Source organism: Zea mays, chromosome 8, assembly GCF_902167145.1.
Source record: "Zea mays cultivar B73 chromosome 8, Zm-B73-REFERENCE-NAM-5.0, whole genome shotgun sequence".
Classification (NCBI taxonomy): Eukaryota; Viridiplantae; Streptophyta; class Magnoliopsida; order Poales; family Poaceae; genus Zea; species Zea mays.
In genome coordinates, this window is record NC_050103.1 from 179255620 (window position 1) to 179281441 (window position 25822).

The following is a 25822-nucleotide window of genomic DNA, read 5'->3' on the forward strand; positions in this document are numbered from 1 at the left end:
TTGAAAAACTGCAGTTTGAAAAAACTGTGTTCCCAAACAGGGCCTAAGTGAGGAGCTGATTTTTAGTGACAAGTGATGGAGGTAACATAAGCTAGTATGTGACTTATTCTTTCTTTCTTCTTTCTCCTCCCTTTCTAGGCGTGTATTCTCTGACGTAGATTGCACGACCCCGATGTCAGAGGATCCACTGTCTTCTTTCTACCCTTTTATCTCTTTCTCTAATGGGGTGGGGGCTTATTTTTCTTTTTTCCTCTTCTTTTTTTTCTATTTTCCTCTACTCTTCACCTCTATATATACAATGGAGCTTCATGGCATAGATTTCCCTAGTGCACAGGGTAAAATACAATTTTATTAATAACTATTTAAAATTTACCATGTATTTCTTTTTAAATTGTATAATTTCCTTTACGTTTGATAGGCCAGGATTCTTTTTGAGGTAGCTTGGCCCTTGCTTATATGCTATGTAGCTTGTATTACATCCAATGTCTCCGGTTCATTAAATATTCATCTATGTCCATAAAAATACATTGAGCTGTGTAATACCGATCTATATTAGCCGCGCCGACTCGGACCAGCATTACGGTCTTTGCTCGCAGCTCAAGCGCGACCCTACGATCATGCTGTGCCGTGCTCGGCTCCAGCCCGTTTAGTCAACTATACTGGCAGGCTTTCAGCAGTTGTTGCAGAGGTTTCTACTCTATCTGATAGACTAATTATCTGATAGGCTCTATCTGATAAAAGCTAGTACTCGGGTGTGTTTGAATGCACTAAAACTAATAATTAGCTGCTAATATTAGTTATATACATCCAAACAGCCCAACTAAAAGTGTAACTAATAATTAGCTATATCCCAAATATCCATTAGTTCCCTAGCTATCTCACACCGGCTAAAACCAGCTAACCAATCCCCTGTTTCTCCATACTGACCGGACCGCGAGAGGCATCACGGCGCACCTCCACACCGATGCCGAGCCCCGTAGGGTGGAGCGGCTAACCTGAAAAAAATGGTTGAAATCTATTGAACGGCAGCTGAAACGAAGGACGGCTTCGGCTAACCTGAAACCTTCTAGCTATAATCCAAACAGCACCAAACTAATAGTTAGCAGCTAATAATTAGTCAACTATTTTTGTTAGCAACTTATTAGCCAACTAACTATTAGTTATAGTGCATTCAAACATCCCCAAAGTATCAATTGGAGATTGTGCCATAGCGTGGAAGACCATACATGTTTGGACACCATACAGGTTCTAGCGCGCGAAATAAAGCAAAAGCTGCCGACAGAATTATTACGAAAGATAAGCAGTTGCAGACTGTTTTCAACCGGTGTCCTCCAACAGATGTGCCCCTCCACGTCGTCCATGTATGGACATGGCTTTTGGCCTTCCTTCTTTTCGGTGTCTCCTCCTTTTGTGTAAGGCTGGTGGCAATAGGGGCTAGAAGAGAGGCGAGAAGGGCCCTCTACCACCCCGCGCGAGGCGATAGACAGGCGAGAGGGAGAGAGAGGGCGACGACACTCACGCCCGGCGAGAGCGGGCGATATCGCCCCGCTCTCGCCCGCGTTGGCGCGCGCGTCTGGGCGAGAGGGAGGCGAGAGGGGGGCGACGCACTGACGGGGCGAGAGTGCGGTGGCGCGACGTGATTGGTCCACGTGTGCCACGTGGACTAGCCGTTTTTTACCGTTTGGAGTCCAAAAAATTCGAAAAAAATTGCAAAAAATCACAAATTTCATTCCCAATCCATCTATAAATATCCCTACATGTTGGAGGTCATAATTAGATTTATGTAATTTTCTATTAATTGTTATGTAATTTTTTAATTGTCATGTACTTTTCTTTTAATTATTATACACTTTGTAATTTTAAATTCAATAAAAAATATTATGTTGTGTGATTTGTAAGCGTTGAAACAAATCTGTGTGAATTATTTAATCCTGAAATAGAAAAGCTGATGTGGCTGTGGGCTGAGGCTATAGCCTGCTACAGCCTGTGCACTGGAGCAGCAGAGGCGAGAGTGGAGGCGAGAGCTGACGTGACGGGGGTGAGAGAGAGGCTGTGCACTGGACTCAGCCTAAGTACCATTACAATAAAGAATAAAGAACACGGTTCTCATTTTCATTCTCGTACACAATTTTACTTTCACACGTTATCAGCTCGGATGAATAACTGTTTCCCTAAAATACTTTGAGGGACCGTTTGGATCATCCCTTTATTTTAAAGAAATTAAAATCTATTTAATAAATTAGGCTTTTAGAATTTGACATTCCACAATTTTCCAAATTTTAGATATAAACTTATCTCAAATTTATAGGATGAGTGAAAATTGATTTTATGTACTATTAGTCTATATTTCTACACTGCAATTTATAACATACTTTTCGTGTCACTCTTCTATTATAGAAATATAGCACATAAACATCTTCCTTATATATGCCTAAATTAATATCGTTAGAATTAATATTATTAGAATGAAATTCGATTCCATGAATCCAAACGAGGCGTAACGGTAATTTTCGTTTGTAATCATCGCATTCAAGAGCAGTCACGCATCTCACATATGCGCACCGCTCTCAGTTACTGCCGCCTTCGTCCAAAAAAAATCCCTAAAATATGGTTGCAAGCCAATAAAAACACATTATCTATCGAGACGCTCAAACATCAGTAATCAGCATAATACGTTCTTCATTGGCTTGGCTCAACAAGCCGATTCAGGTTTTGTATACTAGAGGGTAGAGGCGCTCCATTTCATTGGTTTGTACGAGTAACAAATCTGCTGGGTCGGTCAACATGCACCCCGAGATACTTGTCCAGGACATTCTGGAATATCTGCATTAGGGAAGAGAACAATATCGTAAAACATGTTAAGTATGTTTCACACTGAAAGTTCTGCAAAAGGCTTCGTCAGATGGTTTCAATTTCAATATAAGATCACCAAATATTTCAGCACAAGCAGCTCAGCAAGGGCTAGTTTGCTTCAAAATCTCCATTGATAGGTCAGAAGCACAGATTGATCATATTGTTATTTAAGCTAGTAATTAGCGTGTCAATGAGTAAAGATTGTGACTTAGGGGATGTTTGAATACACTAGAGCTAATAGTTAGCTAAGAATTGCTAGTGGAATTAGCTAGCTAACTATTAGCTAAGTTGCTAAAAATAGCTAATAGCTAAACTGTTAGCTAGAGTGTTCGGATGTCTTCGGCTAATTTTAGTAGCTAACTATTAGCTCTAGTGGGCCTGTTTGGATCCACGGTACTGAAGTTTAGCACTACACTTTTAGTAAACTTTAACACTTAGAGATCCAAACATGAATGCTAAAAGGTGCTAAAAGATACTAGAAATAAAGTGCTAAACTTTAGCACCTATTAGCACAATGGTGATGAAGTTTAGCACGTGGGATCCAAACGAGCCTTATGTTTGAATGCACTATAGTTAATGGTTAGCTACTGCAAAAGGACCTCTAGCTAAGTTGATTAAATGATCTGAGTAGCACTACTTAGGTTCTGGGTTCGAATCTCCGTGGGAGCGAATTTCAGGTTGTGGTTAAAAAAATCCCCTTGTCTTTCTCACGCCAAAGCACAGGTCTAAGTCTCGCCCCCCGGTCGCGGTCGTTCTCATATGGGCTACGGTGCCATTGTGTATGAGTGGAACAGGAATTTGAGGGTTTTCTTGACCTGTGTGAGAATGTCTTCTACTTAATACCATACCCGGGCTGTCTTACCCCACAAGTCCAATTTTTTTAATAGTTAGCTACTAAAATTAGCTAAAGACATTTAAATAGTCTAGATAATCGTTTCCCGACTACTGATTCTTTTTTGAGCTTTATTTTTCGATCAAGTTGATCTGCAAAAGTGGTACTTTCGGAAGGAGGACAGTCAAGGAAAGATCAAGCTATGGATGGAGGAGCTGAGCTCTACTCTAGAGAAGGTCTGGAAATGATGCTATTAACTATTTTTAGCAAATTAGCTAATAGTTAGCTAGCTAATTCCGCTAGCATTTTTTAGCCAATTAATGCATTCAAACACCCCCTTAATGATATGTATTGAAATGGAAATATTTTACAAATGTGCAAGTACCTGAAAAGAAAACAATTCCTTCCCGTTCAGAAGCGCATCCATTGCAGCGTACTGGTCGTCAAACACGCTATAGAATATCTTGTAGAACTCAGACCTGCATCAAGCCATTCAACAGTTTAGTAGACTTTAAATGTGGTCCAAATTACGATTGACAGGAGAGTACTGACTGTTCTTCTTTTGTTGTTTGTTGATCCATCTCATCAAACTTCCTAGTCAGTATCTCTGCTCCTACCCCAAGCATGTTGAGAATCAAATTTTCTAACGTCCTTGGGAAAGTATGCTGAAAACCATAGAAGTTTAGGAGTGCTCCGCTTAACAACAAAATATCGTTGCAGCGTGCAGTCGTGCACAGATTGGATTCGGAAAAATAAAAGAAATGCAACAATATCAATCGATTGTTTTTAACTTTGTAATGCATACCACCATTGCAAGCAGCATAGTCCGCAATTCAAGTGGTTCAACTGGCAAAATGATTTTTGCAACAGGATCTTTGTCCAAGAGGGATGAATCGTCTGCAGCAGCACTCGTATCTGTGTCATCTCTTTGGTTGGAGGATTTATTCTGGGATGTGGCTTCTATTTTGTCCATTTGGCTAACCGCTTCAGCACCATCATGGACCAGTGAGATGAGTTCATAGAGTGCTTGCAGAGTGGAGGGTTCCAGAGTTCGTAGTGGTGAATCTTTTTGCAAATTGAATAGCTGGAAACCTGATAAACATAAATTATAAATTGATAAATTGTTTGCTGTCATCAAAAGGGAATAGGATACAAAGAAACATAATAAAAACAAATACAAATGTAGCCGTTAAATCAATTCTGAATAAAAAAGTTGCAAAAAAAAATGTATGCTGATACCAAAGTATAAAGCTACCACAACACTGTAGAAGTTATTGCATCAATGAATAAATTAAAATAATTCATAGGATGAAAATCTTAAGCAGTTTCAGGTGGCTTGCAGTATTGACCTGTCAATGTTTTGGCCATATGCTGAATATCCGTGCAATCTTTCAAATGACCAAAAGGACTCTTCTGCGCCATTATGCTCTGTCTCACGAGAAATGGACAAGGTAAAACAAAATTATTGATTAGTAGAAATGTGACCACATTTCACTTTTAGGAAATAGAAATCAAGACCCAAATATATGAAACAAAAAATCACAAGGTGCATGCATGCATGCAAAGTAGATGAGTCACATAAAGTTTAACCAGCTCAGATCAAGGAGTGAAATACAGTAATACACTAGGTGGCTGTGGAGGCACAAACTGCCATGCAATCATATTTCCAGTGCAATCGGCGTGCAATCAAACTGCCAAAAATTATTTTAAAAATTAAAAAAACTATAGATGTACTTCGTTATTTAGCCAATAAATATAAAAAAAGTTCTAACTCATCCTATGTTAAGAGCTATAAAAAGAGAATTTTATTCAATATGAATGATTTAAATATAATATATTTTTCACTTCTTTATATATATTAACATATGATGAATTAGAACTTGAAATTTGATATATTGGTAGAGTAAATAATGAAATACATGTACAATTTTTTTGAGATTTTTTTCATGCCTTTTGGTAGTTTGATTGCACGGCGATTACATTGAAAACTTGGTTGGACAACAGTTTTTGTCGACTGTAGAGACCAATAATAGACATAAAGTTTTCAGGCAATATATAAAGAGGTGCCCTTTTTTCTTGTTCTACTACAATAAAAAGAGGGTAACAGGGCATACCATCTCCTGGTCCACCAATCTTCACTAGAAAAATCAGTTGTAGAGGTAGAAATCCACAAGTGTGTGTGTGGAAACAAGGGAAAAATAGTCAGGTATTGGTTAAAAAGAGGTAAAGTGAAGTAAACATTTAAAACATAAATACTTGGTTACGACTTAATTTCATCAATATCCTTCAATTCCAAAATCATATTTATCAATATAAAAAATATATCCCTCATTGTCATGTGGCGGCAGGACTATAGCCATTAGTCAGCTATTAGCACTTATGGCCCTGTTTGTTTAGGTTTCTGGTCAGCAAATGGCCATCAAAATCGACTTCTAGTAGCCAAACACTTCGCTTCTCAGCCCGCTTCTGTTAGAAAATCAACGTGAATAGACAATCCGTCAAGTCGTCGCGACAGGAGGAATCCACCGTTTCCTAAACCCTAAACCGTGCAGATTCCTTCATCTTCCTCCGCATGCAGCCCCGCGATATTCAGATTCTCGTGACAGTTAGATTATCCAGGAATCCAGATTCTCATAAAGCCGTTCGGAAAAAAGATGTCCCAAACAGACCCTATGTGGGGCAGGCAGCAGTTATTGTGCCTCCTCCAGAAGCCACCTAGGCTTATAAAGTAGAGTCCTATGTGTCAAGGTTTTCTAGTTAGAGGGAAGGTTGATTTAAAGAGTGTGGATTGTTTAGGGGTATTTCTAGGAGATATAATCATTCTGCACTAGTCTAGTTTTTCATGGTAGGGTAGCTTGTGGGAGCTATTCTATGAGCTGACCTTAGATGGTTATATCTACTAGCACATACCAAAAAGGTAATTAAAGTGAAAAATATGTTTTTATCCCTGTATTGTTTACTAAAGGCTAAAATGGAAAAAGTGGAAGGTCGCTAGGAAGTACAAAAGTACTGGTACATGTGTCACCATGGACAACCACTCTTGACTCTTGAGCTAATTATGTATAACATTTAGAAGGAAATGTACATAGCTGAATGAGTTACAAAATACCTGCTCATAATTCGGCGTAGATAGTAGGCATCCATATGTTCTAACATTTGAGTCATTATTCTTGACTTCCACCAAAAGTTAACTGCTATTGTTAAGTCGTCACTGTCAACTTGGTGATACCTGTTACAAGAACACTAAGTGTTAGCTGGACTAATGCACTACTGATTTATCAGATATAAAGGACATATAACAAAAATAAACAAATAGACACTGTTATTCAATATGTCTGAACTGTCACATATATTATGTACCTTAGGAGACAAAAGATATCTCAAACAAGATCACTACATTCTACATTCAGACAAGTCCATATCGATGTTCAAATAAATTTCAGCTCATAATTATAAGATGCAGATTAAAGGTGACTTGATATCAATTTTGTATAAAAAATCCAAGTATCCAGATCTAGGATGACAAAAAAACTCAGGTTCAAGTGTTAGGCTGTGAGCCTCATAGTAGTAAACTAGTAATAATCAATAATAAAATATAGAAATGTACCAGCCTTCTGGTATGAAAACAACATCGCTGCAGTTTAGAATTACTGTTTCAGAATATTCCTTCATGTATCTTGCCCTTGTATATATTGAATAATCTGGCTCCTCCACACTAACAGAGCTGCCAAAAGATAGCAAGATAAGAAGAGATATTTTTTACTGCCAAATTTTGTTTTTCTAAAAAAATAGTTCAAATTAATTAAGCACTTCATGAGCAGAAGATTTTACCTGTGGTTGGAGGCCTCGCCATACACAGGCAACGGGTATAAGAATGGGGATGCAGATGGAGGCCACAAAGTAACTGTGAAATATATAGGCCCAAGAAACCATTAGCCTAGGTCCCTCTAGATAACCATCACATGGTGCTACCAATAATCAATAACACAAAAGCTAGATAAGAATCATTTATAAATTAGAATGATGGAAGTCCAAAATTAAAATTTGAAAAAAAAGGGAAAACAGTGATTTTTTTAATCCCATCTGCAGCTGCAGCAAAAGAAGTTCCTAGTTCCTACACTGTCCCAATTTGATACATACACCAAAACACAGTGAACTCGGAAAACATGGGGGAATCTAAGCAATATCAAAGCATTGCCTTTGTAACAATGCCCCAGAATGGCTATTAGAAACAATTGGATCATATGAGAAAAATTCCCAAATAAATTAATTCTTAAGGGTTATTGTCAACAGTACAAAATGACATCAAATTATAACAGATTTTCTAAAAGCATGACATACGGACCTTTTTTGCGACCAGATACCACACAGAGAAGGTTATGGTGGGGATCGTAATGAGTACTTGATCTCAAGTGACCCTTATTCATCCAAAAGTTTATTGACGAAAATGATTTTCCTCTCAGAAATATAGGCTGTAGCAGTAAAGAGAAACAAATTAATAGAACAATGAACTTCGATGTGCCACTTGAAAGTCATGTGGAGAGTAGACTATTTGACTAAAAGGCAAAACTAGTTTAGACCTCTTGGATGTCGCCTTCCAGAACTTGTAATGAGCATCCTTCTTTGTTCTCTGCATTCATAATAGATACCTGCTAAAAGTAAATTGCTAAGTCCATTTCAAGATAACACTAGCCTCATAAAATGTGAGCTTGCCTGTGCCAAATAGACTTGCTCCAAGTTCTCTGAACTGTTCGAACATGTCTCCCTTGAACTAGCTGGCTCCCCAAGCATTCCCTGCTCTTTGGATGAATCACTAGCTGCATTCATATGATCCAGGTAAGACTTGCACGACTGAATGAACGTGGAGAATGAAACAGACACCTGCGTGGAGGAAACGTAGCATTAGTGCCTCAATTGCAAACCATCCATATGGCTGGATTTATAATTTGCAAGTCCCGAGCAAAAACCAGCCCTCTCATGGCTTCTGAGATCCCCGTAGAACACATGGCCAGTGTTTGACATCATAGCTTCCACAGCCACGTCAGGTCCCACTTTTTCCTGAAGAACAATCGGACCAAGAACGACGGTTGAAGTGAAATGCCTAAAAGAATAATTGTTTTTCAACCCGACGCCTCATACGCATTGGGAGACTTGATAAGCAAAAGAACAAGAGCTGGATTGGTAGAAACCAGCAGGTAATCGAGGCCGCCATGTAGAGGATCCCAACGGGAGGAGGCCGCCCACTCCTTAACCACGCCGCGAAAGACCTGAAGACGCGATTTTAACCACACGGGAACATATCAAGACCTGACGGAAGCAGAACTTCAGTAAGGCGTAGGGTAGAAGGATTACCGCAGGGACGTTCTTGGGCTCGACATCTGCCGCAAACTCGTCGGCAGACGGCGGCGACGAGAAGCGGGCAGCGCGGAGGCCGGCGTCCAACCTAGCGCCCACGAACTCCCTCTCTTCGCCCATAGCCGCTCCGGAGGACGGAGGACGGGCACTAGAGATGCAATCAATGCCTAGTGCAAAACTGCAAGCAAATTATCAAAACTGCAAGCAAATTATCTCATGGTATGTCACATTCTCTACTATTTATTAAGGTAGTAAATGGTAGACTATCATTCTGTGTTCTGTCATTCTCATTCTCCCTCTCCGCACAGTCCATTTTCATGTTCTGACACCATTTCTTGGTCTGTCATTCTCATTTCTTATTCTGTCATTCTCATTCTCCCTACTCGTAAAGCTCATTTTCATTCCCACGTATATCCCACGCCTAGCTAAATTAAATTAGAAAAACACAAATTGTCCCAAGGGGATTCAAACCCGCGACCCCTCAAGACAAATGTGCTCATAGCTATCACTACACCATATGTGTGCTTATACCTACATCTATTACAGTACAAATATCTATTACATCTCTCCCGAAGTCCACCTGCTACCCTTGCACAATGTATAGTAGTAGATAAGTATCACCGAAATTTTTGAATTATATTTTTAGATTGAGGGAGTAGTATTTAAAGAAGAGCCTTGCATGCAATCTATTTTGTTTGAATAATGTTTTCAACTTAAATTCCTTTTTTCGTGTGTAACATTTATTCTTCGTAATATTTTTTCCATGGATCTGACTTGTGAGTCATTTTCATAAACCGACGTCAAAGATAAATCCATGTTTCTTACTTGAAAACCCCGAACAAAACACCACTAGCAGGAGGCGCTCGCGTTGGCGTCGCTCATCGACGACGAGAAGAAGCTTGACGATTGTCAGTTCGACCTCTGGAAGCAGTCCTACGTGGCCGCATGCGCCGCTGTGTACGGCAAGCTCCGGCGCAGCTGCCGCTTGGACACGGTCTAGAGCGGCTGCACCACGCTGTCCATCATCAAACAGGGGGACCTCATGGTCGTCGCCAACGCCGGCGACTTTCGGGCTGTTCTGGGCACCGTATCCGACGATGGCGCCATCACGCCGTCCAACTCATCATCCACCTAAAGCCCAACCTGCCACATAAGTCACTACGGATCAGCCATGAATTCTTGTGCGCTAGGACGACGGATCTGGTCACCAAACACTGGGGATGTATAGCCTGGCGGTGCCCTCTGCGGCGGCACGGACGGTCCGCAGTCTTGGCTAGATGGTCCAGGACCTTGCTACATGGGCACCAAAAACTGTGTTGACACCGATCTAGTCACTAAACATTAGGGGTGTACCGTCTGACGGTGCCCTCTGCAGCGGCGCGGATGTCCGTGGTCGTGGGCCGAACGCATCACGACGTCGCAATATCGTCTTCCTCCTCGCTAGAACCTAGATCTCCCTCCCTCAGGAGAGACCTTAGGGTGCTCTAAGTCCAGGCCACCCGGGACGTCTCTAGTCGACATAAAGTCGCTTAGGAATTAAGAAATCAAGTCGAGGAAGAGATATTGAGTGAAGTGAATCTTACCCCCGCGGATAACCGGATAAGATCTTAGGGTCGTCTTAGGATCGACAGGCCATCCGAGACACGTGGAGTCGAATAGGTTGGAAGTGGATATGCGAAAAGCTACAGTAAAAAATACGCTACATCTACTCGTAGGACAGGAAAGGTAAATAAAGTAGATTGGTTCGATTGTAACGTGTTCGTGGGTTTTCAATCGGTTGTATCCCTTTCATCCCGTTCATATATCATAGCCAACAGACCTCACATGATTAGATGGATAACCACGCACGAGATAAGAATAATCGCCCGAGTCAATCTAGTCGCGGGCTGTGGACCGTCTGGGTCGGACGATGAAAGGGGATACAGTGTCAAGCACGATGCTATCACACAAACATCACATTCACATCGGTAAATCAAGCAGAGTGCTGTTTAACATTCTGGTGGCAGAAGGTTTTCCCATTCATGGCAACATTCTGGTAGTACATTCTTTTTACAGTTACTGGTTAATCACTCAGCTACTTACATCAACATGCTTCAGAGTGTACACACCACAACCAACAACAAAAAAATCCTAGTCAAAGGTAAGCTCCACCTCCATGGCTCCATGCAGTTAAGTCACCACTGCATACGCTGGCTGGATCAGTCAGGCCCTGGTCTGCATTGCATTTGCATCCACTGCATCAGCTCGGCTCATCAGTCGTCAGGAACTGTACACAGCCTTGGAGATCACAGAGAATGGGATGATCGCCCTGTGGCCCTTGTCACCATAGAAACCGACGTTCCCAAAGCTTGCGCTGGAGCTGTTCATGGTGGCGTTCACAACGAAGGTCACAAGCTGCTTCTGCCCGCTTGGAATAAGAAAATGCATCGGTACCACGGAGATTGCAGTTCCATAGGGAGCGCTGTAACTGACGGTGTAGCTCTCGTCGGCCGCCACGTTGGTCACCGTTCTCGTTATGCTTCTTGTCTGGTTGAGCACGGCTATGGTGATTGATGGTAGGTTTAGATCTGCTCCTGTCATGGCGGAGGCCACGCAGCTGTTGCCAGTGTAGTTTGTCACGACTGGGCTAGACCCGTTTATGCCGCAAAGAAAGGAGAAGAAATCATCATAACCTGTAAGAATAATTTACAAATTAGCTGTATAGATATAGAAACGTCCATTTTGTACAGATAAATATTTTTGCTTTTTAAAATGATCAAAATGGAGGTGACTGCAGAACTTACTGCAATCAAATACGAGCCCCGGGTCTAAAGCAGCGGTAGCGTTTACAAAACCATTCCCCATATCAAAAGCTGTCGCTGGAGATTGCGTCGAGTCTGGGTTGCTGTATGTTCGCTGCGCCATGATTGGTTTCCCTTGCCTGTCACTAAGAGTTGTGGTTGTAGACAATGCAGAAGCTATAGCTGCTGGGCTAAAAGAAGGAAACTTCTGCTTGATTAGAGCAGCCAGGCCAGCAACATGGGGTGCAGCCATACTTGTGCCAGAGAGCATCGCGAAACTTTCACCTACAAGGGAGTTTTCACAGATTCTATCAGTGAAAGGAAAATCTGTAGTGCTGGACTCTAATGCAAAGACAATTTTGTTTGAGAAAACTGAATATTGCAAAATCTTGTTTTGGGCGGCTGGGTAGTCCAACAGCAATGGCGCTCTAATCATTTTTAAATGTTTGAAGAATTAATCAGTCAATACATGTAATGTAACAATTTGTTTCAACATTACAGTTTGTGATTCTTCATCTGCAAAAGGTGTGCCATTTTAACAAGGTTAAGAACACAGAATGATCAAAACTTTACATGTTGGTACAATTCACAAGGCCATTTACAAAAGTTTCATAAAACATTTCGAGAACAGAAGCAATTACCAGAAAATTCAGCAGAATCCAATCCAAGTGAACTCCAAGCACCCCAAATCGAATTTCCGGGTGCTACTAGATTGGGTTTCAAGATATCAGCATTTGACAGTGTATTGTCCTCAGGGTCAGGACCCCTAGCAGAATAGAACATTACTTTTGGTGCAGAATTTCCATAATCTGGATTTAGCCCCCCTAATATTTTAGCAACTCCGCCAAAGCTAACAACTTGGCCTGATGTCTCATCTCTCACTAGGGAGTCATTGTAGTAAGCGAGAAATACCTGCAATATTGTGCTACAATTATTCAGCAAGGAAGAACATTGCACCTACAAGTTTTCGCTTTACATTGAGAACATATTGATTGTATATGAAATGTCGGCTTTTGTATGTGTCAACTTAAAATCATATGACAGTCAACATGAAGCCCAAAATAGACAGAATAAAAGGCATAGAACTATCTTCACCAGACCAATTGCTGAAATGGTTTGAACAAAAGTGAACAAAATTTAGGCCATGTTTGGTTTCTTTAGTCTAGGGACTAAAGTTTAGTTAGGGGACTAAAGTTTAGTCCCTAACATGTTTGGTTCTAGAGGTTACAAATAGTAAGAATATACTAAATGACTCATAAGAAGACTAAAATGGCCTTTAACATTCTCCTGCTATTAGTACAATTGAACTAAACGAGGGATAAATGTGGAATTAATATGGTTTAGTCCCTTTTAGCACATATGTGAAGGACTAAAGACTAAATCATTTTAGTCCATATTTTAGTCCTAGTGTTTGGCAAAAAAGGGACTAAATGGAACTAAAAACTAGAGACTAATTTTTAGTTCCTCTAACCAAACACCCCCTTAAGAAACTGACTAAGATTGATGATCAGATTGGCCAATCGTCAACCAAACAAAAAATCACAGAAAAGGAAGAAAGATTAAGGATGATTGGACTGCAACATTAACTTTTGGCTGCCCTACCTTAGAGTCATCAGATGATGGTATTATAAGTCCAGGCATGCGCATTGGAGTTGGGTTCAGCTGGAACCCAAGAACAAATGGGTCTAAATAGAATATAACTCCTGCGGCGCTGACATTATTTGCTGTATCTAGAGCTTGTTTCACAGAAGAAAGACCAAGCACAAATCTTATAGAATAGCTGCACACTAGTATCTTTCCTCTTATCAAATCTGCATCTAGGCGACTCGAATCTTGGCATTCCCCAAAGGACAATTCAGTAGGACTGACTGTATTGTTCTTCAGTGCATGCGGCGCAGCAACTAAAGTATACATGCAATCATCATCCGTTCCAGCTGTGTTTGCAATTAATCAATACAGGTTACAATCATACAGAGGTAACTATATTTGTACATAAAATTACTTCAAAAGAACTTACGGGCAAGACCAACTCCTTGAATGGTCAAATTGTTGCCAAGTACAATGTAGTTGTTGTATACCCTGTCATGGGCAGAAGCTCCAACAGTAAATATCCAAGGACTATATGAAGACATACTCTTAGGGGAAGGGCCAGTATTTCCTGCAGCTTGCACCACAAATATGCCAGCTTTAACAGCTGACAAGAGTGCCATATCTATTGGATTGAAGAATGTTGCGAGTCCAGGTGGCCTCCGATTAGGAGTAATGGACAAACTTATGATGTCAACATTATCTTCAGCTGCCTGTAAATGCAATTTAGAGAGTTATTTCGTGTTGCATGTCAACATGCAGGTTTCTCTACTGCAGCATTTTGCAATGCTTCTGTACTAGTATTTGGGAAATCACCTCACATCCTTTTTTTTGTTGGGGGGGGAGATGCCTTTCATTCTTGTGTGTAGAGAGAGAGAGAGATACGATCTTGAAGTACAGGTCAAGTTAGACTACAACTCTATCTCTAATACTTCTAGTGTGTTGTAGGTCTTTTATAAAATTCAACATAAATATTTACCTAAAAACCTATTAGACTTTAAGTCTAACTCTGACATACTAATAAACTTGGACATCCAGATTGCTTGAAATCTAAACATAGATTCAGCCTTTTCTTCCATGGTAGTGCTATCTGCCTAATTAACTAGAATAAGTTTGCTAAATAATTACAGGTTATATTTAGAGATGGAACAGTTCTTTTTGTGCTTTAACTGACAGATTTAGAAGCTAAAAAGCAGAACAATACCTGATCTATTGCAGCTACTACATCAGCAGCAAAACCACCAAAGCTTTTATAAAGAGCTTTATAGACAGCAATGCTGAAGAAACAAATTATTATATTAATTTGGGAAATAAATCAGAGGTACATTCCCAAAATAGAGGGCAATGATCTTACTGTGCACGAGGAGCCATGCCACTTGCATTTCCAAATTGATGCCCAGACACAGCAACAGGAATTCCGTGATTTCCAGCAGCAATGGATGCCGTATGCCTGCAGCCACAAATCTTAGAATCAGAGGAAATTTTTATTCAAGTAATACCACATGATTCCTATGGCATGGTTTTTTATTTCTTTTTCAACGCATTTGGTTTTAATTAGAACTAAAAATGCATCCAAGGGAGTGCTCGCATATGCAGCAATAGCTGACCTGAAAGAAAGAAATAACAAAATGAAACAACAATTCTAGCAGAATTTCTGCATCTTATCTGACAACGATCTCTTACAAAATAACATAATCAATGTTCTATAACATAAACTCCTGTTGAGCAAGTACGTAATAGGGAACTTATGCCTATGAAGAATTATTACACGATGGCATGTGAAGTCTAGTATTTAGATCTAGTACTATAACAAAGTAGTCTGATACCCAAACAATAAAAAAATCTGTGGCATACAGGTGCGCAATCAAAAAATGTGTATGGATGTCTGCACAACTAGGAGCTACCAGATCCAAGTACAATAGACACAGTAACAGAATATCAGTAGAAGGGTAAATTTGTCTAGGTATCAACTTCGAAAGGAGCTACTTACGTCCCATGGCCATCACTATCAGATGGTGAAGCAAGATCTTGAGACGCATTGAAGACTCCTCTAGTTATTGCAGATGCTGCAAAATGCCGAGCCCCCACGAGCTTTCTATTGCAGGATCCAGATGGGAAATCATTTGTAACCTCACAAATGCCAGAGTAGTGAGCAGGTACTGGATAACTATCAGTTGATAGATCATCTGCAAAGCTAGGGTGGGTTGGATCTATTCCTGTGTCGATGAGGCCAATGACGACACCCTGACCCGCGAATTGCGGACCACCTTCTTGCACCCAGGCTCCTTGCGGCAGTCCAAGGAATTCAGGGGTATGAGTTGTTGCTGTCCTAACTGAGTAATCCAGCATCACATTTGCTACTTCTTTTCTCCTAGATAGCTTATCTGCCTTTCAGTACAAGCAAAAAAAAAAGTAAACTCAATAAAACATGGATAAATCCAAATAATCTTTAAATGAACTGGTAGTTCCACAAAACAAGAATTAAGAAATGTTAATGTAGGAAGTCATGAGTAAACAAAATGGTTTTAAGCATAAAAGGTGACATCAACCAGGACAACATTGCAAATATCAAAACTAAATAAATTGTCATGAATTTCCTTATTTTTTATAACATTGATTGATGCAGAATCCAATAACAAAAAGTCGCCCAACCCCTTGGTGCTTAGTCTCAGAGCTTTCTCTCCACAAAGTAGATAGGTTACTTTTGAACTTGTAGTGTCCTGTTATCGTCTGTCTATTATCAATTCATCCAAATAATATACATTAAATAGGATACCTGTAGAGGAGTGATGACAACAGCAAAACCATTAATCAAGTAGCGGTAGCTGTACAGCTTTATATAACGCTCTCCCCTTAGAGTCCTCTTCAATAATGAATTTTGGAGGTGGACAATATAAGAGCCATAATTCATAGGTTTGGGTGAACCCTGTCTGCATGATCATAGAGTGGGCATTAGTGAGAGTAAAAGTGCAAAACACATTCAAGAGATGACACAGTCAGGGAAAATGCAACCAATTGAAAGACATGCTTTCGTGTTAGCATATCACAGACAAACAAAAGGGCCAAAGGGGAGACATTCTCCAATTCCATCTTAGTATAAGAATTCTGTCCATTGATGCAATAAAAGGAACGCATATAACCAATTTGTGAACAACTACCCAGATAGCAACAAATGAACAGTATGGCAGAAAAGGTTGAATGATGAAAATTGTTCACTGGTCTTTCCACATCATTCCATCAAGAAAGAAATGCGCTGGAGGCTACAAATCATCAGAATAAACTACTCTCAAAATCCATAGGAATATACAAGTTCCAACTTGGACCAAGGTCCATCTTCTGTTGTAGTCTGCATAGCGGAATAGGATGATACCTTGAAAAGGAGGATTATATATGTATTTATGTATTAACAGCAGCCCAGGCCCATATACCGTTCACGCGGTTACGGGTGTGGCAGTGTTCTGGTCGGATCAAATCCCATGCCCATAGCCGCAAAATAGTCTAACTAGAGACACGGACACCTCCAATGTAACGAGCAACTTTACAGCAGCGAAACGAGCCGTCGGCAGACTAAAAGTATGAGCGCTGGAGCAACTCAATCATCTCCACTACAGCACAATCAAGAAAGCTCAAAACTCCATCAAATTTTGCATATCACATCAGAAACACGCCGAACAAAAAAAAACACAAACAATCCGTAAAGTTCGATTAAAGAACTGTTGCCCACCTCGGCTTCCTGAGGACGCTGGTGGTCGGGGTGTCTCCTGCTCCTCCTCCTCCTCCTCCTCCTCCTCCTCCTCCTCCCCCGCCGCCGCCGCGGCCGGCAGCATTAGCAACCCTGCTGCTCCCGAACTTCTCCAAGTTAAGGCGCCTGTGGAAAACCGGCGCCTGCTTCATGGTGACAATGTACACCGCTGTGCCATCATCGAAAGCGCGGACGCCGGCGCTGCCCGCCAACACCCCAAGAACCGTCACCGCGTACAGGAACGCGGCGGCGGCGGCCCGGTGCTCATCCCTCCGCGTCACCCTCATTCCCTCGAAGCTCCTCGGCGCTCACCTCCCACGAGGCGCCAAGAAACACCAAGAAAGAAAGACTAGTTGCGTCCACCGCCCATGGGAGTGAAAGATCGAACCTTCAGGCGCAGGCTGCGCAGCGAAGCGCTACCGGGATGGCAGGCAGCAAATTAATGGCGAGGGGGAGAGGGGGGAGAGAGAGAGATGTGCACTACGCGCCCGCGGCTGCGCCGCTCAAGGAGGAAGCGAGAGCGCCCAGTAGAGTGCGACTTTGCGAGGCTAGAGGAGAAAGGGATGGATCAAGCAGGAAGAGAGCGGAGAAATACTCCTACAGTCCTACTTGCAATGCTCCTCCCCCAGCAAAACCCTCCGTGTCTACCAAACGTCCAAACCCCTCTTCACTCAGCTCGGCTGCTCGCACTGCAGTTTGCGGCCAGTGTTGTGTTGTGTACTTGTACTGCGGTCTGCGGCCATTGTTTTGGGCGTCTGCTTCTACAGCTCTCTTTGTGTGTGTTGGGCTGTTGGCGAGAAGAATTCACAAATCACACCAGCTCAGAGAACCATGTAAAAAGTAAAATCGGCTTTCTTAAAAAAGAAAGTAAAAATTGGTGGACACACACGGCTAGAGATCAGCATCACTCTCTCTCTCTCTGGTCAGGTTTCAGGCTGCAAAAGGTTAAAACAGTGTCGGCTGCACTACAAAAACCACTGTTGCAGCTGCAAAATACTGTTGCAGCTGCAATCCCTAGAGAGAAAATACTGTAGAAGCCGCAGCCGCAGTCGGATTAAAGCCGCAGCGAACAAGCCGCAGCCGCACTCCGGTACTGCCGCACTGCGGTGTTGTAGTTGTAGTACACTACTACAACCTGAGTTTCATAGGATTCATTGGGCGTGTTCGGCTGGCTACAAGCCGACACTGTTGCAGCTGTTTGGATTGCTGCAGCTGCAATCCATAGAGAGAAAAATACTGTAGAAGCCGCAGCCGCAGCCGGATTGCAGCCGCAGCAAGCCGCAGCGAACAAGCTGATTCATGGAGCTAATCTTTTCCTTCTGCTCTAAGGCTACCCGCACTGACGAGCTGTAAACTGGACGCTAACAATATGCAGTAGAAAACGCTGCAGCCGAGAACTCTACTGCCGACTGCACACATGCAGAGGACACGGGAAACTCTGAATGTAGCGTTTGTACTCTTCCACTCTAAAAGTCTAGAGACGACGCGTGCAGGTCCGTCAAAGCAAATGAAAGCAGGGCACGTGCATCTAAGTGAGGGATAAAGTGGAAAAAAAATAATATAATATGCAGTAGTTGGTATAGAGTTGAGATATAGAGTAAATATGACCGCAGAGAATTGTGGTATATAGTAGATAATCTTGCTGACGAGGATAGAATATTCCTTTTAGAGTATGAATTTATATGAATTTAGAGTAGTATGAGTGCGGATAGCCTAACTTCCGACAGCTGCAGTAGTATACTGCAATTCTGCAAATTACTACGTGACTTTAAAAACTGGAAATATTTGGCCCGTGCATTCTCAAAATGGAATGAATGTCATACACATACCAAACGGACGATTCTCGTACACGCGGGTTTTCCTCGACACAGAACTGTATGGTACTTACTAATTGTACATGCTATTTTTTCTTTCCTTTTTTAACCTCGTAATTTCCCTGTTTAAATTAGCCACCACGTTAGAGCATCTCCAAGCTAGATAACGACTCCTTAAAATCAGTTTTAAGGGACATTTAAATAAGGGAAATTTGGATCCATACCATTAAAAGATCACCACTTTGGATCCATATCATTACTATCTCACTTACATGTGGGTCCACATGAGTCAATGACATGTGGGATCCATGGTATATATCTAAAGTTTGGATCTTTTAATGGTATAGATCCAATTGTTCCTTTAAATAATTAATCAGCTAGCGGGTAGATTTTAATCCTTTTTTCAACAGATACCTTAAAGCGTCAGATTGTTTCTGGGGAGGCTAAAAACCCTCCTCACTTGTAGCTATAAATGAGGGAGTTTTAAGGGTTATGAAAAAGTTAGGAGCGCTTTAGAGGAACTGTTGGAGACACGTTTTTATGTTTTTCCCAAAAAATTGGATTTAATAGAGACTTCTGGGAGATCTTGGAGATGCTCTTAGGCAAGTCTAGAGGGTGGTCCTAACATTTTTGGACCCTGAGCGAAAGTTAATATTAAGGTCCCTTCTATCTCTATATATGTCTATATATATAATATATATATACTTATATATGAAAACTTATGAATACATAATCATTCATCTCAAATAGTTTTTCACTAATTTTAGTTTTAAAAAGATTTTTTTCGGTGGATAGAACAATCATGGATACCATAAATAAGATTCTATATGCAATAGAGACATTAGTATAACAATTCACCTCGAAAATTCCTATAGGAAACAGTACTCCATAAAAAATCTCTTATCTTAGCTTTTTTTAATCACTTGGTGACAAGGTAAGATAAGAGTTTGGAACAAATTTTTTGACTTTTGAACCCTATATAGAATAATCCACGATCAATCATGAATCCGTGAGATTAAAAAAAATACACACATATATAATACAAGGACTATTACACCATACACTATAACTACATGCATCTAACGAACACGCACTCAGTTTGCGACGATTTGTTTCCTCTAAGACAACGACAAACTCATTGATTTGTTTCTTAGATTTCCAACAAACTATAGTTAACAAATAGACTATCTGTCGGCGTTTCGACCCGGGGGTCCCTGGACCGACGAGTAAATTGTCGCTGCGTGTCTCAGCCCAGATGGATCGGCGCGAGACGGAGCACAAGGGGGAAAACAGTGAGGGGAAATCGCGGCCTCGTGTTGTCCTGCGTCCAGGGTGGATGCGCTTGCAGTAGGGGTTACAAGCGTTCGCGAGGGAGGGAGAGAGAGAGGGCGTGAGACTGCGCGTCAGCCCGTTCTCCCGCGCGACCACCTTTTCGTACGAGGGCCCTGGACCTTCCTTTTATAGACATAAGGAGAGGGTCTAGGTGTACAACGGGGGGTGTAGCAGTGTGCTAACGTGTCTAGCAGAGAGGAGCCAGAGCCCCATGTACATGCCGACGTGGCTGTCGGAGAGGTGTTGGAGCCCTGTTCATGTGGCGTCGTGGCCGTCGGAGGAGCGCTTGAGCCCTGTAGAAGCACAGTTGTCGGGGCTGTCGGATCCTTGCTGACGTATCCTTGCTTCCGTAGGAGGCTGAGAACCGCCGTCGTCATGGAGCACGCGGGGTGCCATCATTACTTGTTTTACCGGGGCGAGCCAGATGGGACGTCGGTCTTGTTCCCCGTAGCCTGGGCTAGCTAGGGGTAAGGTAATGATGGCCCCCCTTGTGGCGTGGTCGGTCCGAGCCCAAGGTCGGGCGGGGCGGAGACCGTCGTCCGAGGTCGAGGCTGAGTCCGGCCCTGGGGTCGGGCGAGGCGGAGACCGTCGTCCGAGGTCGAGGTTGAGTCCAAGCCCTGGGGTCAGGCGAGGCGGAGACCGTCGTCCGAGGTCAAGGTTGAGTCCGAGCCCTGGGGTTGGGCGAGGCAGAGACCGTCGTCCGAGGTCGAGGTTGAGTCCGAGCCCTGGGGGTCGGGCGAGGCGGAGACCGTTGTCCGAGGTCGAGGTTGAGTCCGAGCCCTGGGGTCGAGCGAGGCGGAGACCGTCGTCCGAGGTCGAGGTTGAGTCGAGCCCTGGGGTCGGGCGAGGCGGAGACCGTCGTCCGAGGTCGAGGTTGAGTCCGAGCCCTGGGGTCGGGCGAGGCGGAGACCGTCGTCCGAGGTCGAGGTTGAGTCCGAGCCCTGGGGTCGGACGAGGCAGAGATTCCTATGGCGCCCGAGGCTGGACTTGGCTGCTTCAGCCTCACCCTGGCGGGTGGCACAGCAGTCGGAGCGGCGCAGGAGGCACTATTTTCCTGTCAGGTCAGTCAGTGGAGGGCCAAAGTGATTGCGGTCACTTCGGCCTTGTCGACTGGAAAGCGCGCGTCAGGATAAGGTGTCAGGCGATCCTTGCATTGAATGCTCCTGCGATCCGGTCGACTAGCGAGGCGATCTGGCCAAGGTTGCTTCTCCATGAAGCCTACCTGAGCTGGGCCTCAGGCGAGTCGAAGGTGCGCCCGTTGCTTGAGGAGATCCTCGGGCGAGGCGTGAATCTGCCTTGGTCTACCGTTCCTGCCCGAGGCTGGGCTAGGGTGAGGCGAGATCGTGTCCCTTGAGTGGACAGAGCCTTGACCGGAATTGCGCCCATCAGGACTTTGCAGCTTTGTGCTGATGGGGGTTACCAGCTGAGATTAGGAGTCTTGGGGGTACCCCTAATTATGGTCCCCGACAGTAGCCCCCGAGCCTCAAAGGGAGTGTGGGTACTCGCTTGGAGGCTTTGTCGCACTTTTTTGCAAGGGGGGCGGCCTTTCTCGGTTGTATTTTGTGTCGGTGGGTGCGCGCGAGCGCACCCGCCAGGTGTAGCCCCCGAGGCCTCGGAGGAGTGGTTTGACTCCTTCGAGGTCTTAATGCCTTTCGTGATGCCTCGGCCGGTCTGGTTGTTCCCTCATGCGAGCTGGTCGTTGCCCGGGTGCATAGTCAGGTTCCAAGTTTTCGGGCTGGTATGTTGACGCTGTCAACGGTTTGGGCGGAGCCGGGTTTGCGAGAGCAGCCCCCGAGCCTCTGCACAGGGCAAGAGGACGGTCAAGGACTGACTCGGCTTTTTTCATACGCCCCTTCGTCGCCTTTCCGCAAGGAGGAGGGGGGGAAGCGCCATGTTGCCCTCGGAGGGCGCCGAACATGGTGTCTCCAGTGAGTTGCTAACGGGTGATCCGAGTGGACGCTCGTGCCCCGTTCGATAAGTGAAAGGGAATTAGGCTTACACCTAGTTCCTAAATAATTTTGGTGGTTGAATTGCCCAACACAAATAATTGGACTAACTAGTTTGCCCAAGTGTGTAGATTATACAGGTGTAAAAGGTTTATCCTCAGCCAATAAAAAGACCAAGTTTTGGATTCAATAAAGGAGCAAAGGGGCAACCGAAGGCACTCCTGGTCTGGCGCACCGGACTGTCCGGTGTGCCACCGGACAGTGAACAGTACCTGTCCGGTGCACCAGGGGACTCAGCCTTAAACTCTCCACCTTCGGGAATTCCCAGAGGCGACTCGGCTATAATTCACCGGATTGTCCGGTGTACACCGGACAGTGTCCGGTGCGCCAAGGGAGATCGGCCTCGGGAACTCGCCAGCTTCGGGAAACGCCAACGGCTCGTCCGCTAAAATTCACCGGACTGTCCGGTGTACACCGGACTGTCCGGTGCGCCTCCGGAGCAACGGTCTTCTCCGCGCCAACGGCTCTCTGCCGCGCATTTAATGCGCGCTCTGCGCGCGCAGGGGTCAGAAACGCCCATGCTGGCACACCGGACAGCAAACAGTACCTGTCCGGTGTGCACCGGACACCCAGGCGGGCCCACAAGTCAGAAGCTCCAACGGTCAGAATCCAACGGCAGTGATGACGTGGCAGGGGGCACCGGACTGTCCTGTGTGCACCGGACTGTCCGGTGCGCCATCGAGCAGACAGCCTCCCAACGGCCACATTTGGTGGTTGGGGCTATAAATACCCCAACCACCCCACCATTCATTGCATCCAAGTTTTCTACTTCTCAACTACTACAAGAGCTCTAGCATTCAATTCTAGACACACTAAAGAGATCAAATCCTCTCCAATTCCACACTAAGCCCTAGTGACTAGTGAGAGTGATTTGCCGTGTTCATTTGAGCTCTTGCGCTTGGATTGCTTCTTTTCTTTCTCACTTGTTCTTGAGATCACAACTCCATTGTAATCAAGGCAAGAGGCACCAATTGTGTGGTGGCCCTTGCGGGGAAGTTTTGTTCCCGGCTTTGATTTGAGAAGAGAAGCTCACTCGGTCCGAGGGACCGTTTGAGAGAGGGAAGGGTTGAAAGAGACCCGGCCTTTGTGGCCTCCTCAACGGGGAGTAGGTTTGCAAGAACCGAACCTCGGTAAAACAAATCTCCGTGTCTCACTTGCTTATTCGCTTGGGATTTGTTTTGCACCCTCTCTCTCGGACTCGTTTATATTTCTAACGCTAACCCGGCTTGTAGTTGTGTTTATTTTTGTAAATTTCAGTTTCGCCCTATTCACCCCCCCTCTAGGCGACTATCAATTGGTATCAGAGCCCGGTGCTTCATTAGAGCCTAACCGCTCGAAGTGATGTCGGGAGATCACGCCAAGAAGGATATGGAGACCGGCGAAAAGCCCACTACAAGCCACAGGAGCACTTCATCGGAAGAGTCCCGCACCAAGAGGAAGGAGAAGAAGAAGAGCTCCTCCAACAAAGGGAAGGAGAAGAAATCTTCTTCTCAACACAAAGAGAAGAAGGAAAAGTCTTCTTCCCACAAGCCGCATCGGAGAAGCGACAAGCACAAGAGGATGAGGAAAGTGGTCTACTACGAGACCGACACTTCATCAACATCGACCTCCGACTCCGATGCGCCCTCCGTCACTTCTAAGCGCCAAGAGCGCAAGAAGTATAGTAAGATCCCCCTACACTACCCTCGCATTTCCAAACATACACCTTTACTTTCCGTCCCATTAGGCAAACCACCAACTTTTGATGGTGAAGATTACGCTAGGTGGAGCGATTTAATGCGATTTCATCTAACCTCGCTCCACAAAAGTATATGGGATGTTGTTGAGTTTGGTGCACAGGTACCGTCGGTAGGGGATGAGAACTATGATGAGGATGAGGTGGCCCAAATCGAGCACTTCAACTCTCAAGCAACAACAATACTCCTAGCCTCTTTGAGTAGAGAGGAGTATAACAAAGTTCAAGGGTTGAAGAACGCAAAGGAGATTTGGGATTTACTCAAGACCGCGCATGAAGGTGATGAGCTCACCAAGATCACCAAGCGGGAAACGATTGAGGGGGAGCTCGGTCGGTTCCGGCTTCGCAAAGGGGAGGAGCCACAACACATGTACAATCGGCTCAAGACCTTGGTGAACCAAGCTCGCAACCTCGGGAGCGTAAAGTGGGATGACCACGAGGTGGTTAAGGTTATTCTAAGATCACTTATTTTCCTTAACCCTACTCAAGTGCAATTAATTCGTGGTAATCCTAGATATACTAAAATGACCCCCGAGGAAGTTATCGGGAATTTTGTAAGTTCTGAGTGCATGATCGAAGGCTCAAGGAAGATCAACGAGCTTGATGATGCCACCACATCCGAAGCTCAACCCGTTGCATTCAAGGCAACGGAGGAGAAGAAGGAGGAGTCTACACCAAGTCGACAACCCATAGACGCCTCCAAGCTCGACAATGAGGAAATGGCGCTCGTCATCAAGAGCTTCCGCCAAATCCTCAAGCAAAGGAGGGGGAAGGATTACAAGTCCCGCTCCAAGAAGGTTTGCTACAAGTGTGGTAAGCCCGGTCATTTTATTGCTAAATGTCCTATATCTAGTGACAGTGACCGAGGCGACGACAAGAAGGGGAGAAGAAAGGAGAAGAAGAGGTATTACAAGAAGAAGGGCGGCGATGCCCATGTTTGTCGCGAGTGGGACTCCGACGAGAGCTCAAGCGACTCCTCCGACGACGAGGACGCCGCCAACATCGCCGTCACCAAGGGGCTTCTCTTCCCCAACGTCGGCCACAAGTGCCTCATGGCAAAGGACGGCAAAAAGAAGGTTAAATCTAAATCCTCCACTAAATATGAATCCTCTAGTGATGACAATGCTAGTGATGAGGAAGATAATTTGCGTTCCCTTTTTGCCAACCTTAACATAGCTCAAAAGGAAAAATTGAATGAATTGGTTAGTGCTATTCATGAAAAGGATGACCTTTTGGATTCACAAGAGGACCTCCTTATTAAGGAAAACAAGAAACATGTTAAGGTTAAAAATGCTTACGCTTTACAAGTTGAAAAATATGAAAAATTATCTAGTGAGCTAAGCACTTGCCGTGAGATAATTGACAACCTTAGAAATGAAAATGCTAGTTTAAATGCTAAGGTTGATTCTCATGTTTGTAATGTTTCAACTCCCAATCCTAGAGATAATAATGATAATTTGCTTGCTAGGATTGAAGAATTAAACATTTCTCTTGCTAGCCTTAGATTAGAGAATGAAAATTTGATTGCTAAGGCTAAAGATTTTGATGTTTGCAATGCTACCATTTCCGACCTTAGAACTAAGAATGAAATGTTGCATGCTAAGGTTGTAGAACTTAAATCTTGCAAACCCTCTACATCTATTGTTGAGCATGTTTCTATTTGCACTAGATGTAGAGATGTTGATGTTAATGCTATTCATGATCACATGTCGTTAATTAAACAACAAAATGATCACATAGCAAAATTAGATGCTAAAATTGCCGAGCATAACTTAGAAAATAAAAA

General features: G+C 43.7%; 2 protein-coding genes across 2 annotated transcripts; both read right to left on the reverse strand.

The window, feature by feature from the left end:
• Window positions 1–2429: 2429 nt before the first annotated feature.
• Window positions 2430–9251, reverse strand: LOC100276329 (uncharacterized). The gene is made up of 15 exons (NM_001374053.1): window positions 9038–9251; window positions 8875–8952; window positions 8657–8743; window positions 8399–8566; window positions 8266–8334; window positions 8031–8157; window positions 7517–7589; window positions 7293–7409; window positions 6795–6914; window positions 5800–5818; window positions 5035–5113; window positions 4491–4777; window positions 4238–4350; window positions 4071–4164; window positions 2430–2823 (listed from the first exon to the last, which is right to left on the reverse strand). Exons 1-15 carry the CDS (start codon window positions 9158–9160, stop codon window positions 2743–2745), a joined length of 1635 nt encoding a protein of 544 aa, NP_001360982.1. The 5' UTR covers window positions 9161–9251; the 3' UTR covers window positions 2430–2742.
• A 1731-nt stretch (window positions 9252–10982) lies between these two features.
• On the reverse strand, window positions 10983–17923 carry LOC103636612 (subtilisin-like protease SBT2.3). The gene is made up of 10 exons (XM_008658970.3): window positions 17132–17923; window positions 16184–16337; window positions 15398–15795; window positions 14762–14857; window positions 14612–14684; window positions 13838–14120; window positions 13423–13754; window positions 12462–12732; window positions 11824–12105; window positions 10983–11712 (listed from the first exon to the last, which is right to left on the reverse strand). The coding sequence occupies exons 1-10, from the start codon at window positions 17434–17436 to the stop codon at window positions 11300–11302; spliced, it is 2607 nt and encodes an 868-aa protein (XP_008657192.1). The 5' UTR covers window positions 17437–17923; the 3' UTR covers window positions 10983–11299.
• Between the last annotated feature and the right edge of the window lie 7899 nt (window positions 17924–25822).